General features: G+C 41.4%; 1 protein-coding gene across 2 annotated transcripts in view; it reads right to left on the reverse strand.

Moving 5' to 3' along the window:
- Nucleotides 1-17892, reverse strand: part of fndc3a (fibronectin type III domain containing 3A) — a 149472-nt gene that overhangs the window by 31128 nt on the left and 100452 nt on the right. For both annotated transcript variants that reach the window (XM_080731679.1, XM_080731680.1), the window contains 6 exons: nucleotides 15516-15575; nucleotides 13446-13584; nucleotides 13008-13061; nucleotides 12751-12875; nucleotides 9533-9707; nucleotides 1391-1477 (listed from right to left, as the gene is read on the reverse strand). In XM_080731679.1, coding sequence (XP_080587805.1) covers nucleotides 1391-1477; nucleotides 9533-9707; nucleotides 12751-12875; nucleotides 13008-13061; nucleotides 13446-13584; nucleotides 15516-15575 — 640 coding nt within the window. The remainder of the gene's footprint in view (nucleotides 1-1390; nucleotides 1478-9532; nucleotides 9708-12750; nucleotides 12876-13007; nucleotides 13062-13445; nucleotides 13585-15515; nucleotides 15576-17892) is intronic.

Consider the following 17892-nt stretch of genomic DNA (forward strand, 5'->3'; position numbering starts at 1 on the left):
CATCCCACCAAACCACCCTCCCAGTGCCCACCCAGCGCTTGCCGGGAGCTCATCCCTGTAGCGCCAGGGTCTTCAACAGGGGGTCCGGGACCCCTAGGGGGTCCTCAGAGTTACTGCAGGGGGTCCTCCAAATCTTTGTGTGGTTTTTTCTCGCCTTTTTTATATTAACCACATTCTCCATATTCTGAGAACTTTAGCCAAAAATAGCAGATCTACAAGATCGGCTATTTTCAGCAAAGAGGTTTGGTGTAGAGGGGGAAAAGTACAGAGTGAAAGGTCAAGTTTATTACGGTAAGTATTGACGGTTCAAGTGGTTAAATATCTGAAAACACAAATTGACATGAATCGAAAATACACTGATGATTGTGCTGTCAAACGATGAAACGATATGGAATCTATGAACAGGTTGTGGGGGTCCCTGCTTCATCTCTCTCTCAACTAAGGGATCCTTGGCCTAAAAACGTTGAAGACCCCTGCTGTAGAGTAACAGGGAGAACGTTTGCACGGCAGCCAGCCTTCTCTTTCACACGGCGTGGGGGGAATTGGGGAACCGTGCTGAAGTCGTCTGGATGTTTCCCCCGGAGATCATTTGGAGAGAGAAAATGAGATCCAGAGGAACATCGCATCTCACAAAAAACTAACTATCTCACAAAAAATGTACTTCTCTTACTCTTCCTCATTTTACGGGCAAGAGAAAACGGCAACTTTCGCGGTTGCCTGACACGGTAAAATACGATTTTCTTACCGCTTTATGTGACCGCCACCTTTGGCACACGCACAAGGCGCATGCACAATCTTTAGTTTGGAGATCACTTGACTAGCATTTTGACGACTTTGTCATTCACACCACGGCCATCGCTACACCTCCCCCATTATCATAATTTTTTTTGCAGATCTGCACTGATCCTTCCGATGGTCTGGACGAGACAGGTCCCTCCTAATTTCCCAGCGCTTCTGAAGTCCCCTGATTGGTGGGGACGACGAGCCGTGTTCGTCAGAGGAACAGAGGAACCTGCCACGCAGTCCGTTGGCACCGCCGGGGGGGGCAGACAAGATGAGTCATAGTAGGGGACCCACTCATACTAGTCCCACTCCCTTCTCTCTACCTCTCTCCAACACACACACACACACACACACACACACACACACACACACACACACACACACACACACACACACACACACACACACACACACACACACACACACACACACACACACACACACACACACACACACACACACACACACACACACACACACAGCTATCTGCAGTCTTAATTAAGCCTGCAGCTCTGTCTCGCCCTCCGACTGAGCTTCAGATCAGCACACATCACAGGTTTCCCCTCTCCCCACACCCCCTCCCCCGTCTGTCTGTCTCATTTCTTACCCGAAACTTGAACCTGGTGCTCCGGTGAAGGTTCCTCACGGTGCAGGTGAGCTCGTCTCCATCGTAGCTGGGCTGAAAGCCGTATCCCTGCATGGGACACGGAGAACACCATAGAAGAGTTGGAAAACGAGGACACAGGAATTAGAGTTGGACAATGAGGACATAAGGAGAAGAGTTGGACAACGAGGACCAGTGGTGTAAAGTAACTAAGTAGATTTACTTAAAGGCCCGCCGAAATTATAATAGTATGATAGTATCACGTGGTCTCTCTGAAAACGGTCTGAAACAGTATGAAACTATGTCACAGTGTAATCTGCCCCTCGCCCCCCAACAACAGCTGACCAGTACAGTAAGTAGTCTAAGTACAGTCAATTAATTTGATTGGCTTATAATTGCGCATTCCCACAATGACATCACAATTAATTTTTTAAAACACATTTTTGGACACTGCTCCGAAAGATTTTGCCCTAGAATCACGCAAATCGGTACACAGTATGTCTACAATCATGTCATCAACATGGATCTGTCCCATTTAGCGCCACCTTCTGGCCGATTTTTTTAAAACACATTTTTGGACACTGCTCCTACAGATTTTTCCCTAAAATCACGCTGCGACCTGACGGTTGCTTATCTCTCGATTAGAGAGTCTTACTGGTGTTTGATGTATTACCTTAGCCTGATTTCAGACTTAGCTGAAGCTTTAGTCTGACATTGCTCCATGTCTGAATGATTTACAGGGGAGGGACTTTGACTGATCAGCGGATCCGCCTATTTGTGGCTTCTTCCGTGCGCACAACATTGCTAGCCATTAGTACACACAATGACAACAAACATCGCGCGTGTGTGTCTGTGTGCGAGCGATCGCACGTGGCCGCGAGCGTGTGTGTGTGTGTCTGTGCGAGTGGCTGCTTCCACACAGAACTGCGATCAGAAACATGTAATCAACAGCTTGGTGTGCCACTGTTGCCTGGTGTGTGTGTGTGTGTGTGTGTGCTCTAGGGCATTCACCAAATATTCGAATATTCGAATATCAAAGTCACTATTCGACGGTGTTCACCAAAGTCGAATATTCTTTTTTTTGTTTTGTTTTTTTTGTATTGTTTTCTCTTTAAAAAAAGATATAGTTTATAAAGCTTGGCGAAAGTCATAAGAATGAGTTGTCAATGCCCCTGGTGGATGAATTTGTTAATGCTCTATACCAGGGGTTCTCAAACCTTTTTAGGCTGTGACCCCGAAAATAAACATATTTGAACTGGGGACCCCCACCCTGACAAGCACTTGGAATTGTAGGTATTAATGTGACTCGGTTCCACAGATAAATATTGTGAATATAGCAGATCTACATGCTCACAACGCCGTTGCGAGGCGTTGTGAGCATGTAGATCTGCTATTTTCACAATGTTTGCTTCTTGCTTACTTAATATTTGACAGTTTGGCCAGTCCTGTCGAATATTTGACTATTCGAATACTTTGAGGTTGAATAATTAGAATACTAAAAATCACTATTCATGAATGCCCTAGTGTGCTCAACCTGAAACGTAATCGTTTCAACTGCTGCGCGGATTTGGTTTTTCGTTAGACTCACCCCGATCCCCTGCGCTCTTTGGAGGAGCCGCAAATTTTGGACAGGAAACTGTAGATTCATTCATGACCAATGACAAAAAACTCCCATAGCTACTGGGAGAAATACAACAATGTGCGAACACAGCAGCAAGATTTGTGAACTCTTGCGATAAAAGAAGGCTATTGAATGGAAAAACACTGCCATTTACAAAGCGACTGCAAAAGATTGCTGCTTTATGTTTCAAAAAGCTTTATGCCCTGTATATATATATATTAGTGCTGTTCGAGTTAACTAAATTAATCGCGATTAACTCACCGTTATGTTAATCGCGATTAATTATTTTAATCGCAATTAATCGCATATTTATATATTATAGCCATTTGGCCTTTGGACACTGTTTCTCAACATTATTATCTCAACTATTATTTGGGGAGGTCTCCAGATGATTAGCTTAATGTGCAATATTGTTTTCTCACTCAACAGTAAACAATTCAACATACATATACAGGGTATCTGCACATTTATAAAGTGACAATTTAATTATTTTATTATCTCTAATTGTCTCACAAGTAATTAACTAAAATGGTCAAACATTGGCTACAATATTGGCTATTTTGGCTACAAGGTCCATCCCTCTAGATATCAAATATAACTAGAAATACTGTTCCTTCGAAACAGTGTGGGCTCGCTTCCAACCCAACAAATAGGATACTTTAAGGTACTGTAAGGTACAGTACCTTACAGTATTGTACTGTACCTTACTATACTGTACTGCACCTTACTGTACTGTACTGTACTGTACTGTACTGTACTGTACTGTACTGTAACGTACTTTACTGTACTCTACTGTACTGTACTTTACTGTATTCTACTGTAACTTACTGTACTTTACTGTACTCTACTGTACCTTACTGTACTGTACTCTACTGTACCTTACTGTACTGTACTGTACCTTACTGTACTATACTATACTGTACTCTACTGTACCGTACTGTACCTTACTGTACTGTACTCTACTGTACCTTACTATACTGTACTTTACTGTACTCTACTGTACTTTACTGTACTCCACTGTACCTTACTGTACTTTATTGTACTTTACTGTACTCTACTGTACCTTACTGTACTGTATTGTACTTTACTGTACCTTACTGTACTGTACTCTACTGTACATTTCTGTACTGTACCTTTCTGTACCTTACTGTACTTTACTGTACTCTACTGAACCTTACTGTACTTTTACTGTACTCTACTGAACCTTACTGTACTGTACATATTCTATGTGTTCTAGATCTACATTTTTGATTCTGTGTTTGGGAACCAGCAACTGTCAAATGGACTCCAACTGTAGTGGAGTATATTGAGTGCATATACTGTAGGCTAACAATCCCAGATCACATCTGTCCTCCACTATGTCTATAACCAAGGCGTTCTTCTATGTGGCCACTCCAGACTGAGGAGTGGAGCATGGCTTTTATTGTGTTTGTGGATCTGACTTGGAAATGCATTGGTTTTGATATCTCCCTGACAACCAACAACAACCACTAATATGGCTGACTGTCCCTGCGGGCTCTAGGATATATGGCTATGGGATTTACATCCCATCGCCCGGACTTGATTCTTGATCACAGCTGTGTAATCAGTAGAGTGGAGAGGGACATTTATTTATAGTTTTAACTATAACTATAGTTTTATACATCACACAGCTTAGACATTTGGATCAAATCAGAGAGCAGACCTGTGTGAACGCAATGATATAGATAGCATATCTGAAGTGTGAACACTGCAGCCACAGCGCCTTAATATAACATAAACATGGGTCTATTATCCTTCTCTCCACTCTGTCCCCACTCACTAAACCCATTGGAAATGCATTGGGTGCTTAAAGTTAAACATTTTTATTTTTTTATATTTATACTACAAAACATTTCAAAACCAAAAGTACAAGCACACGTGTCCTCAGTAAGCTGAACACATAAAAATTTGAATGGTGTTGAAAGGTGTAAGCGTTTAAGAGATGAAGCGCGCCAAAGTTTTGAGGAGATACTGACTGATAGATAAATAAATAAACTAGAAATACTGTTCCTTCGAAACAGTGTGGGCTCGATTCCAACCCAAAACAATAATAGTAAAAGTGTCAAGTTCCCAGGCAATGCTCTCTTTCATTTTACTGACGTAAAATGGTAATGCAAATACAATGTAGACAAGCAGTGTTATTACATGAACTTAAAGGACCAGGTCACCTTTGGGACAACCAGATCTTATTTTATTGTTGTGTGGGGACACGATCAACACAATGTTGAGTTATTTTTTGTGTTCAATCTGTGTTTTTAGATATTTTAGTATTTCAGTATGCTACAACTGGTCATATGATGCATTTTGCATCATATGATGCATGAGATGATGCAATATCATGCTACAAGGCATCATATGACCAGTTGTAGCATGCTGAAATAATAAAATATCTAAAAACACAGATTGAACACAAGAAATTACAGGATTGTGTTGATCGTGTCCCACACAACAATAAAATAAGATCTGGTTGTCCCAGAGGTGACCTGGTCCTTTAAAGGTATGGACAATTAAATCAAAATAAAATTAAAATATAATGTGGACGGGTAACCAACAACAAAAGTTCGAGACCAGTAGCATGTTGGGAACTGAAGTTATGGCTGTTTAAAGCCTGGGAAGAAAGATGGGGAACCTGTGTGTGTGTGTGTGTGTGTGTGTGTGTGTGTGTGTGTGTGTGTGTGTGTGTGTGTGTGTGTGTGTGTGTGTGTGTGTGTGTGTGTGTCTGTCCTAGGGGTCCCTGAACTACACTTTGCAAACCAGCAAACCACATCAAAGTAATAGTACGCAGATGGTCCTAATATTGACAAGCTTTTTAAAAACAGCAGATCTACAAGATCACAACATGTCGCAATGTCACATTGTAGATCAGCTTCTACGTGATTCATCTACCGTATGTTTTGTATTAATAATAAAATCTGCAAAGTAACAAGTAACTAAAGCTGCCAAATGCAATTGCAGTGGAGTATAAGTAACAAAAGTGTAAAGTAAAAGTTGGTATACAGTACGGGACATGCTGATCCAAATGCATATGGGATATACTAGGATTCAAATGCAGACAGGCTGAAATTCATGGCTTTTAAAGTGTTTGGGGTGTGGTTTTGCCAGGTGGGTCCACTTCGGTTGATCGTCTGATTTGGAAATGCATTGGTTGTGATATCTCCCTGACAACCAACAACAACCACACAGAGTGCCCCTGCGGGTTCTAGGATATATACTGTAAAGCCCATCGCCCGGGAACCTTATTCTTTTTAAGTTAAATTTCTAAAACACTACAAAACATGTGTCAAAGACAAATACAAGGAAACGTCTCCACAGTAACACAGTAACAGTTGTTTGTGTGTCAGTGTGTGTGTATGCGTGTGTGTGTGCGTGTGTGCGTGCGTGCATGCGTGCGTGTTAATAATTATTATTATTATTAATAATAAAATCTGCTAAATAAAAAGTAACTGAAGCTGTCAAATGCTGTATTTATAGTAGAGTATAAGTAACAAAAATGGAAATTAGAGTAAAAGTACCTAAAAATTGTACTGTAGGTACAAGTACTTGTTTGTATATACTTGAGTAAATGTACTTGGTTACTTTGCAGCACCACTAGCCTTACATTAAGACGTATCTGCCGAGACTTTCGCATTGTCACTGCAGGGCCGACTTATGTAAGGCTACATCACCACAGAACAGCCAATGACAGCCAAGCCTTTAATCACAGCTGTGTCAATCAGTAGAGTGGAGAGGGACATTTATTTATAGTTTTAACTATAACTATAGTTTTATACATCACACAGCTTAGACATTTGGATCAAATCAGACAGCAGACCTGTGTGAACGCATTGATATAAATAGCATATCTGAAGTGTGAATATTGCAGCCACAGCGACTTAATATAAACATGGGTCCCTTTCCTCTGTCTCACTCTCTCCCCACTCACTAAACCCATTGGAAATGCATTGGGTGCTTAAAGTTAAACATTTTTATTTTTTTATAATTAAACTACAAAACATTTCAAAACCAAAAGTACAAGCACACGTGTCCTCAGTAAGCTGAACACATAAAAATTTGAATGGTGTTGAAAGGTGTAAGCGTTTAAGAGATGAAGCGCGCCAAAGTTTTGAGGAGATACTGACTGACTGACTGACTATAAATAATGAAGATAACATACGTGTGCTCGCCTTCCAGGCGAGCCCACAATAATGAAGATAACATACGTGTGCTCGCCTTCCAGGCGAGCCCACAATTAAAGACAACAGTAATCAGATTAAGTAAATTAAGCAGATCCTTGTACCCATCAGCTGCAGTCTGTTTAACTCATTCCCTGCCAGGCCCGATAGTCCAGAGATTATTCCAATGTCTTTCCCCGCCAGGCCCGATAGTCCCGAGAATTAAAAAAAAAAAAAAAAAAAATCCCAAAAATGGAGTAGGCATGATAGCAATCGCGAAATTGCATGTTTAACCCCCATAGCAACCCCATCTTTCAAGCATGGCAGCCATTTTGGCAGCCATCTTTGTTAAACATAGTGGCTGTTATCTCATGAATGCCTGAACGGATTTCCATTCGGATTTTTTTGTTTGAAAGCTGTGAGCAATGTGGACACACGTGGTGCATTATCTAGGCATGGGTGTGCATGATCCGTGCACACCCAATTACATGGAAGTCTATGGAGACGAATGGCAGGTGGGAGTACGGAGGTATGTTAAAATGGCGGTCAATGTGTTAATGCAATACCATTATGATTTATTTGGGTTTTTAATTGATTTTGAATAAAAGATTAACATACTTTCACATAAAACCAGCATATCCCAAGTTAATAGGGCCACAAAAGACTTGAAAGATATCCCTCTAAGTTACATTGTGAACTGATAAAAGCTGATGACTTATTTGCGATTAATCGCGCGATTAACTAGCTAAATCATGCGATTCATCGCGATCAAAATATTTAATCGTTGAACAGCACTAATATATATATATATATATATATATATATATATATATATATATATGTATATATATATGTATATATATAACGACACACTGTAGCTCTGTTTACACAATGCTGTTCAACTGTTTTTATTATATTATGACACTTTGGCAATGTAAACCGTATGTTTTCTCATGCCAATGAAGCTCCTTTGAACTGAACTGATGTAAAGTTAGGCCTGACACAATTATTATTTTTTCCAGAATAGTAAAAATAGCAGATCTACAAGCTCACAAGGCAGCTTTACTCATGTAAAATGTCATAATGAATAATCGCTGCACCCCTAACGTACAGTAACAGAGTGTTTCCTTATGGAGCCCTCCTCCTCCATCTACAAAATGTGTCAGGTTAATGGGTAACAGTACTCTTTTCAAATAGGTAATTTAAAAACAAATATTCAAGTCCTGTGTGTTGTTCTTGACCCTAAATTCCTGCACGGTATTAAAGGAGCTATAGTCAACTTTTTCGTGAAAAACGGATGCTAATAAAAATAATGTTTTGAAAATATTTTATAAAAAAATAAGCTTCATATATGTGTTTCTATCATAAAATAATGATAAAATAATCATTTTGGCCATTGTCAGACTGACACTTTGTTTACATTCTAGTCTATAGACTAGGATGTAAACTAAGTGTCGGCCCTACAATGAAAAAGTTCCTATAGCTCCTTTAACACAGTGGTTGCCTAGGTGACATTAAAGACGTTTCCAGACATCTTTAATGCATAGTTGGCGTTTAAGACGTTTCTATCAAAAAATAATGATCAATATTGCTATTTTATCGCCAGATTAGCAAAAACACTACATTACCCATAAGCCTCAGCCGCGCTCGCTGATGACGCACGCTGGTGACGCGCATGACGTGCGCAGAGCTCTGGGAAACAGAGCGTCATTCTGCTCCATGTTATGTGAACGGGGCCTGCCACGCAATGATAGCTCCTTGGTGCGACGCGATCACATTGTTTTGGATTATACCGGACCATGTTAACGTTATGATGTGGGGCCATCACCGACGCCGATGTATGCACGCGCCTCGGTGAGTTCCATTAACCCTATGATGGCGTTCAATGTGTTAATAAAGATTCCAGTGATTAGTTGCCGATTCGATTACGATTACTAAATTAGTTGTAATTTAACCCATTTAGGCCTAGAATTATTGAATGCTTTAACCGGTGAAAAATAGCAGATATACAAGCTCACAGCGCGGCACCGAGCGGCACCGAGCGCGGCACAAGACAGCTTGTAGATCTGCTATTTTTGAAAAATTGTGAAAATTAGAATTTTGACCCGATTCTATAAGTGTCTTTTGAATCCTTCTAAGGTTTTTTTGAAAAACCTATGTTTCTATGTCAGCAATCTGGCCAGCCATCGTCAAAGAAAAGGTCCTTTTCACTTAACTGGAGCCGAGTGCCGCGCTGTGAGCTTGTATATCTGCTATTTTTCACTGGTTAAAGCATTCAATAATTCTAGGCCTAAACGGATTAATAATCAATTCGATTACGATGAATCGATCAATCGCTGCAGCCCTACTTACGGAGCCCTCCTCCTCCATCTCCAGCACGTAGTAGATGTCGTCCTCCTTGGGGGAGGCGGTGGGGCGCTGCCACGTCACACACAGCCACGTCACCCCCGCCTTCACCAGCTCTGGAGGGAGGGGCGGGGAGGGCACGCTGCACGACGTGAACACGTCCACTGCCTCGCTGAACTCGCTGGGGAAAGAAAGACAGAAAGACAGGGCTGATTTAGGCCATGGCTACACAGAGCTGGATATTTCATATATCCTGGTTTTTCAGATATCCACATAGAAAGATATCTATGTCCACACGGAGCTGGATATTTCACATATCCTGGTTTTTCAGATATCCACATAGAAAAATATCTATGTCCACACGGAGCTGGATATTTCACATATCCTGGTTTTTCAGATATCCACATAGAAAAATATCCATGTCCACACGGAGCTGGATATTTCATATATCCAGGTTTTTCAGATATCCACATAGAAAGATATCTAGGTCCACACGACAAAGATATCTAGGTCTAACAAGCACACACACAGTAAAGTCTTCAGAGATATCCGGGTTCCCTGTCTACACGGATCCAGTGAATCGGATATTTTTCAATCTCTCCACTTATTTATCCGGATTCAAAAATATCCAGTTTCGCGGCCGAAATATCTTAAATAGCTTTGTGTGGCTGCAAGCCCCAACAGCACCAAAACATTTCTAGATTCAGAAATATCCAGCTTCATGTAGCCGGCACCTAAACCAGGGGTCTTCAACGTTCTCAGGCCAAGGACCCTTTAGCTGAGGGAGAGATGAAGCAGGGACCCCCGAAACAACATTATCATAGATTCCATGTAGTTTCGTCGTTTGACAGCACAATCATCAGTGTATTTTGGATTCATGTCAATTTGTGTTTTCAGATATTTAACTCATTTAGTGCCCCTGAAATTAACGGATTATAAAGTCCACGATGCCACCTTCAGGCTGGCATCACCACCGTTATCTTATTTTGAAGGCCAGAAGTGCACACGCGAATCACTTCCGGTCTGACGTCATCGGATCGTGCGCTGGAACCGTTCCGTGTCCACGTGGAGTTGTGTAATGGCCGACCGGAGCTTTTATCATTGTGTAACATAAGCGAGCATCTGCCTCCATCCTAGCTTCTAAAGTGTAGTTTTGAGATAATGGACATTAAAGATGAGATCCCCCGTCCACCTCAATGTTATGGATGGGACTATTTTGTGCTCGTGGAGCCGTGATGATGCAAAATCAGCGACGGATTTCGTCTCCGGACCCGCGGCCATTCTTCTCGGTAATGTACTCGCCGTTACAGTAATCTATTACTTTTCCCGAGATATCTCGTGAATGGCACTACAGTAATCTATTACTTTTCCCGAGACATCTCGTGAATGGCACTAGATGAGTTAACCACTTGAACCGCCAATATATAATAAACTTGACCTTTCACTCTGTACTTAGTCCGCTCGTTTTCCCCTCTACACCAAAGCTCTCTGCCGAAAATAGCCGATCTACAAGCTCACAACGCCTCGCGGAGCTTGTAGATCTGCTATTTTTGGCTAAAGTTCTCAGAATATGGATCAAGTGGTTAATATAAAATCAAACCTTGGTTCGAAGTGGAGCCGTGAAATTGAGCACTTCCAGATCTATGTTTTTGATTCTATGTGTTCCCCCCTGTGTGTGTGTGTGCGTGTGTGTGCCTGGCCTGAAAACAGCGCCCCTCCCTTAACATGTGTGGTCATAAAAGGTACTGTTCGAACTCAACGGGACAATTCTCACTGGTGAGACAGGACACACAAAGCCACTCAGAGGGAGACCATGGGCTCCGCCCACGGCTCCAAAAATAGGAGAAAAAAAACTTTCTATGACTAAAAGATTTGGAGGACCCTCTGTAATAACGCTGAGGAGGACCCCCTAGTGGTCCCAGACTCCCTGTTGAAGACCCCTGAACTAAACTATGACGAAAAATCTTTGCAGACTACCTTTTTTTCAATGACAAAAACGAAACAGATACTAAGCTATGATGACTAAAACTGAGAATAAATATTTTGACAATTCCGTCAACAAATAAAAATCGAACCTCTGTTCGAAGTGGAGCTGTGTGTGTGTGTGTGTGTGTGTGTGTGTGTGTGTGTGTGTATTGCAGTTGATGCTCAGGGCAGGCTAGACTCAACAGCACCTCTCTGGTCACCCAGGGTTACTACATACAGGCTACATACAGACCCACAGACCCACCCACATACCCACATACCTACACACACGGCCACGTATAGGGGAGCTTGTGTTCCACACAGCTCCAAAAACTAGACTAAAATGTTAGGGAGGGACTAGTGGAGAAGAGATCCAGTTATTTTATGTTTGGTTGTGCTCAGGTGTTGGCCTTTGAAAACAGCGGCAAGCTCAACCAAGTCGCAATGCAACACGCTGTGAGCTTGTAGATCTGCTATTTAAGCCTTTAAGACACCATCAAGTCCCGCCAACATATTCTTTCGGCAACAAAATCAACTGTGTATTTAGTCGACTAAAAAAAATACGATATTTAGTCAACTAAAACTGAAACATTTCAGATGACTAAAATATAACTGTCAAAATTAACACTGGAGTGAGGAAGGAGATGGCCACTGAGGAGAAAACATGACGAGGTCATCGACATGCTGGCTTGTGGTAGACATTTTTGTCTGAATTTTTGCCACGGAAGAGAAACACAAAGAGATTGCCCTGGATGGCCATAACAGGTCTATAACTCTGAGACTGTACAAATGGAACCAAATGGACCCACATTTGTAAACTCTCAGAGTTAAGCAAATAAAATATTAGTCAACCACCTACAGATGTTGGCCTAAAATCACACAAAGCGGTACACAGCATCTCTAAAGTCATGTCATCAACATGGATCTGTCCCATTTCCCATATTCCCTCCTGATTGGCTACCATTGCCTTCTAAAGTTTGTGTATGCGACCTGACAGTCGCTCATCTCCCGATTAGGGAGTCTTACTGGTACTAGTGGACTCCTAATGTGTCATAGTGTCGTAGTAAATCAGTGTCATACATATTCTGGAGAAAAATTGGAGACTTGACATTCGGTAATTGGTTGGGTCTTGTGATCAAAATTATAATGGTGTTTAAAAAAGAAAAACTTTCCACGGACAAGACCAAGTCTTGCCACTGACAGACACACTTGTCCATGTACGGATATATATTGGAGACCCATGGCGTGAAGACTCTCACCTTACACCCATGTCGTTTTTGGCTGCCACGCGGAAGGAGTATCTCGAGGCTGGCGAGAGCTTGGTAACTCTGTACTGCTTCTGAGGGCCGTAGTAGCACTGCTCGTACTCCTCAGAGCCCTTGCCCTTCAAGAGGGAGAAGAAGAAGAAGAAGAAGAAGAAGAAGAAGAAGAAGAAGAGTTTAGTTTAGAACGGGTAGCAACTCCCCACAGCAGTTCCACTACAAGTAGGAATAAAAACGTATATAGCGAACTATACCTCATCCCATTGAAGAATGTAATTCTGGATTTTGGAACCGTTGTCACATGGAGCCTGTGGATATACATATTTACAGTTTAAGTCAAGAGTTTCCTAAATGTTTTCTGCCGGAGACCCAACATACTAATTTGGTGTCTGTCTCCAGGACCCAAACTTTTTTTTTCAAAAAGTAGCGTGATCTTATATTTGGACAATTTTATTTTTATTTTATCTTAGTTAAAATGTAGCGAATGAGTTAACAACAAAGGTTTGGAAGAATTCACTGAATTGTGCAATGTAACTAGAACATATGAAAGTTTGTATATATCAAATATATGAAGGTTTCAAGAATTTACTTTTACACAATATATATTTTGTTTTAGATGGATGTGTATACTGCAGTCTGGACGGGCAGAGGATGAACAGTGTGTACGGTGCATGTTGTAGCGTGTACCCTACCTTCCACTGGAGCACCAGGGTGCTCTTGTTGCCGCTGGCCTTCCTGGGAGGGTTGGGGGCTTCAGGCTCACAGCTCAGTGTGGTGAAGCTCACCGCCTCCGAGGGGCTCCCCTGTAAACACTTACACATGGCCAGGACCCTGGGGGCGCGCACGCACGCACGCACACGCAAGCGCGCACACACACACACACGTGGTTAGGGTCGTCGATACGCAGCGATTTACCCGTTAAGACCGGAAAAAATCTTTCTTTATCTGTGGTGCTCAAACCTTTTCATGTAAAGGACCCCCACAATGTTATATATTTGGCCACGGACCCCCATCTCAAAATATTTAGTTCCAGGGACCACCCAGAAGCAAAATTTGAGTTACAAATGTTCGCTTTAAAAATACAAAGATTTACACAATCTTTTCAAAAATAGCAGATCTACAAGCTCACAGTGCGGCACTCGGTGCCGTGCTGTGAGCTTGTATATCTGCTATTTTTCAATAGCTAAAGTACAAAATAATTCTAGTTCTTAATGGGTTCATTGAACATTGGCACATAGAAATACAAATTAACATTTTCTGTTTGCCTTTTAGGCTTCGTGATAATAAATTGAATAACTTAATATTTCATAACTTAAAGGACAACTTTAGTTTTTTACAACAAGGGTTCATATTTTAGATTGTAATTAAAGAATATAAAAGATGACCGTTAAATCTATTTCATTTACTTCTTTCTATTGTTTTAGAGATTCTTATTTCAGTGGTTGGGGGCATGCGTACAAGTGTCTAAATATGTAATTTTACACAGAATAAGCCCATTCCCAAGATACAACGCAAACTTTCATGGTTGGATGTGACTTATGGGGGATAGAAGTGTTAACACATCTGGTGCCAACCCCGAGTTTCCCGAGTTTGTATTGATACCAATGCTGTGCCAACCCCGAGTTTCCCGAGTTTGGGCCGTTTTTGATTTTTTTTTTTCTTTTTTTTTTTCAAATTTTTTTTTTGGACCTCCACAAATGTATTAGGCATGATCGCGATCGCGAAATTGCATGTTTAACCCCCATACCAATCCATTCTTTCAAACATGGCAGCCATGTTTGTTTACATCTGAAGAAAACATAATGGCCCATAAATCATGAATGCCTGAACGGATTTCCAAGCGGATTTTTTTGTTTGAAAGCTGTGAACAGCATCTACACACGTGGTGCATCATCTAGGCATGGGCGTGCACTTTTTACACAATTGCACAATTACATGGAAGTCTATGGTAACCATGGCAACGCGAGACATTGAAGAGAAAAAATCATTGCAACATAAGTGTTAATGTAAATAGCAATAACGAAACTGCTGGCTTATTGTGTCTAAAAAGACATATTTAGCCTCTTGTATGCATGCCCCCATGCGTACGCATGCCCCACATTTTAACACGGTAAACGCGATAAAACAATAGAACAAAGCAAATGAAAACATTTTAACACTCACTTTTATTAAATTAAACAAATTAAAAAATAATTTTAATTTTCCGATCTACGGTTCAAGAGTTACGGGGCAAAACGCAAAGTGGGCCGTTATAGCGCCACCATGAGGCAGAGTGATGTAATTATTTTTCGATTCATTCTTAAAATCATTATGAATCTCCTCTCCGAGGTTTGAAACTGTAGCTCCTATGCTTTGCGAGAGAAAAATACTTGAATGTGATGTCTTGCGTTGTCCCATTATAAGTCAATGGGGACAATTCAGCGTCGTTTTTTGCCGATTATGTCGCCATTGTAAGGCGGATCGGAAAGAAAGTTACTAGCACACCATTCCCGGCCGAGCCGCACGTTTTGATGTATATATTGCGGGGGTGGCGTAAATGGTGCGGGACTAGTAGCGTGCCGAAGTTTAGGCTACATACAGACACGGACGGACGGACGGAGACCCACACACACGGCCACGTATAGGGAGCTTGTGTTCCACACAGCTCCAAAAAACAAAGTTGTCCTTTAAGCATCATGTGACAGATAGTACTAAATGCAGGTTCATTCTCAACATTAGAAACAAATCAATACTAATAAAAATAATAATAATATTATGCCAACCTGACATGATAGTCTGTTGCTGGTCGAAGGTCTTCTAACGTTGCACTTAGTTCTTCTCCACTGCGTCAAAGGACAAGAAGACAAAAAAGAAGAAAATAAATGAGGTTACCAAAAGGAACACGACGGTCTATGACTCATCCTCCTCGGACCCCACATTGAGAACCACTGGAATAGAGGGCCAGACATGGATTACTTAACCTATTTAGGCCTAGAATTATTGAATGCTTTAACCAGTGAAAAATAGCAGATATACAAGCTCACAGCGCGGCACCGAGTGCCGCGCTGCGAGCTTGTAGATCTGCTATTTTTGAAAAAGTTGTGAAAATGTGTGAAAATCTGTGAATATATGTATTTTCAAAGCAAACTCGGTGCCGCGCTGTGAGCTTGTAGATCTGCTATTTTTCAATAGTTAAAGCATAAAATAATGATACACAATATAGTGTACCCGATCTGAATGGGTTTAATGAGCCACTGCAGCTCGCCAAAAGAAAAAAAGACCATTTCTGGGGGAGTCAGCGAATCTGATGAATTCCGCTTTCGAGTCCGCTCAGTTTCTCAGGCGAACACTTTTCTTGGGGGGGAGAAAGTGGTGGCGGTTTGTGCTGCTGACAGGCCGGCAAATTGGAAAAGCGAGCCGAGTTACCTCGACACGTGACGTCGTCTGGCTGTCCTGATACAGATGTGCCATTTCAAAACTTCAAACACATCCTGCCGTTGGCAACAGGGGTGTCATACCAAATTCTGGATTCACAGGATTCACTCACATTTTGTGCTATTGAAAAATAGCAGAGCTCACAGCGCTGTGCCACGCTGCGAGCTTGTAGATCTGCTATTTTTGAAAAAAATATTACAAATCCTTCTAAGCTTTTTTTGAAAAATCGATGTTTCTATGTCAGTGGTGCTCAAACCTTTTCGTGTGAAGGACCCCCAAAATGATATGTATTTGGTCACGGACACCCCATCTCAAAATATTCAGTTCCAGTGACCACCCAGAAGCTAAATTTGAGTTACAAATGTTTGCTTAAAAAATACATACACTCAATGATTTGCACACATTTTCACGACTTTTCAAAAATAGCAGATCTACAAGCTCAAAGCGTGGCTGTGAGCTTGTATATCTGCTATTTTTCAATATCTAAAGCATAAAATAATTATGGCCCCTCCACCTTGGGCCCTAGTAACTCAGTCCCACTCCCCAACTCCCCGCGCTGCGACGCGTTGTGAGCTTGTAGATCTGCTATTTTCAGCACGCAACCAAGTGTAAAATCAGTCATTACGATGCCAGCAAGGCCTGCCAAAATACATTTTAGTTGACTAAATCAACTGTAGATTTAGTTGCCTAAAAACGTAATGATATATAGTCGACTAAAATTAGACTAAAACTAAAACTTTTCAGGTGACTAAATTATCACTAAAACTAAATGACATTTTATTCAAAAGACTATGACTAAAACTAAATCAAAATTTGCTGTCAAAAACAACAATGGTGAGCACCCATCAGCCGGTCCTGTTCGCACGGGATCCGTCATCAGAGAGGCACGTCAAAACAAACAGCTGTCAAAACAACACAAGGCCATGCTCTTTCTCTTCTCTCTCTCTCTGCAACAATGGCACTAATGAACTTTTATTTCCGCCAGGGGTCGCGCGTCAAAAATAGGACAGTCAACGCCTGGTCGAAGACAGGAGCACCAGGCATTCAAATGAAGTGCACTGTCATGGCGGAGATGATAGCGCTTGGCGGCTTGGTCTCAATACTGTCACGCATCTCCCTAATCAGCCGCTTTCAGCCCAGCTGCTTGAAATTCAGGGCACAGAGGTAATCCGTTGTCACATTAAATTATTTACTACATGTATAGTGGTTTAAATCCATTTAAACACCAGCTGAAAGGCCACATTAAATTAATGATCTCAATTGCTACAGTATATATTTAATTCCTCTCCCAAATTTAGTCGATCATTACGCCAGTTCCTCCCCAATTTAGTCATTATGCCAGTTCCTCCCACTGTGTGTGCATAGTCACTGTCGGTGCCAACCTATACTGTTGGTCTGGGGGATGTGATTTGGCTTTCTCAAGGAACAAGTAAGCAACATTATGCTTTGGAAAATGGTCAGCATTAATGTTGTCAAGTCAGCGAGCATTGCAATGAACATTCTGTGGGGGTTACAGCCTTGTATGTTGAGGCACAGAGTTTCCTAAATGTTTTCTGCCGGAGACCCAACATACTGATTTGTTGTCTGTCTCCAGGACCCAAACCTTTTTTTCAAAAAGTAGCGTGATCTTGTGACTACATTTTTCACAGTGCATGCATTACATCCTTGTGACAATAAACATCTTGAATATTGAATCTTAAGTCATAGGTCAAAAGTGAAACATGC

Source organism: Nannobrachium achirus (genome assembly GCF_963921795.1).
Source record: "Nannobrachium achirus genome assembly, chromosome: 8".
NCBI classification, from domain to species: domain Eukaryota; kingdom Metazoa; phylum Chordata; class Actinopteri; order Myctophiformes; family Myctophidae; genus Nannobrachium; species Nannobrachium achirus.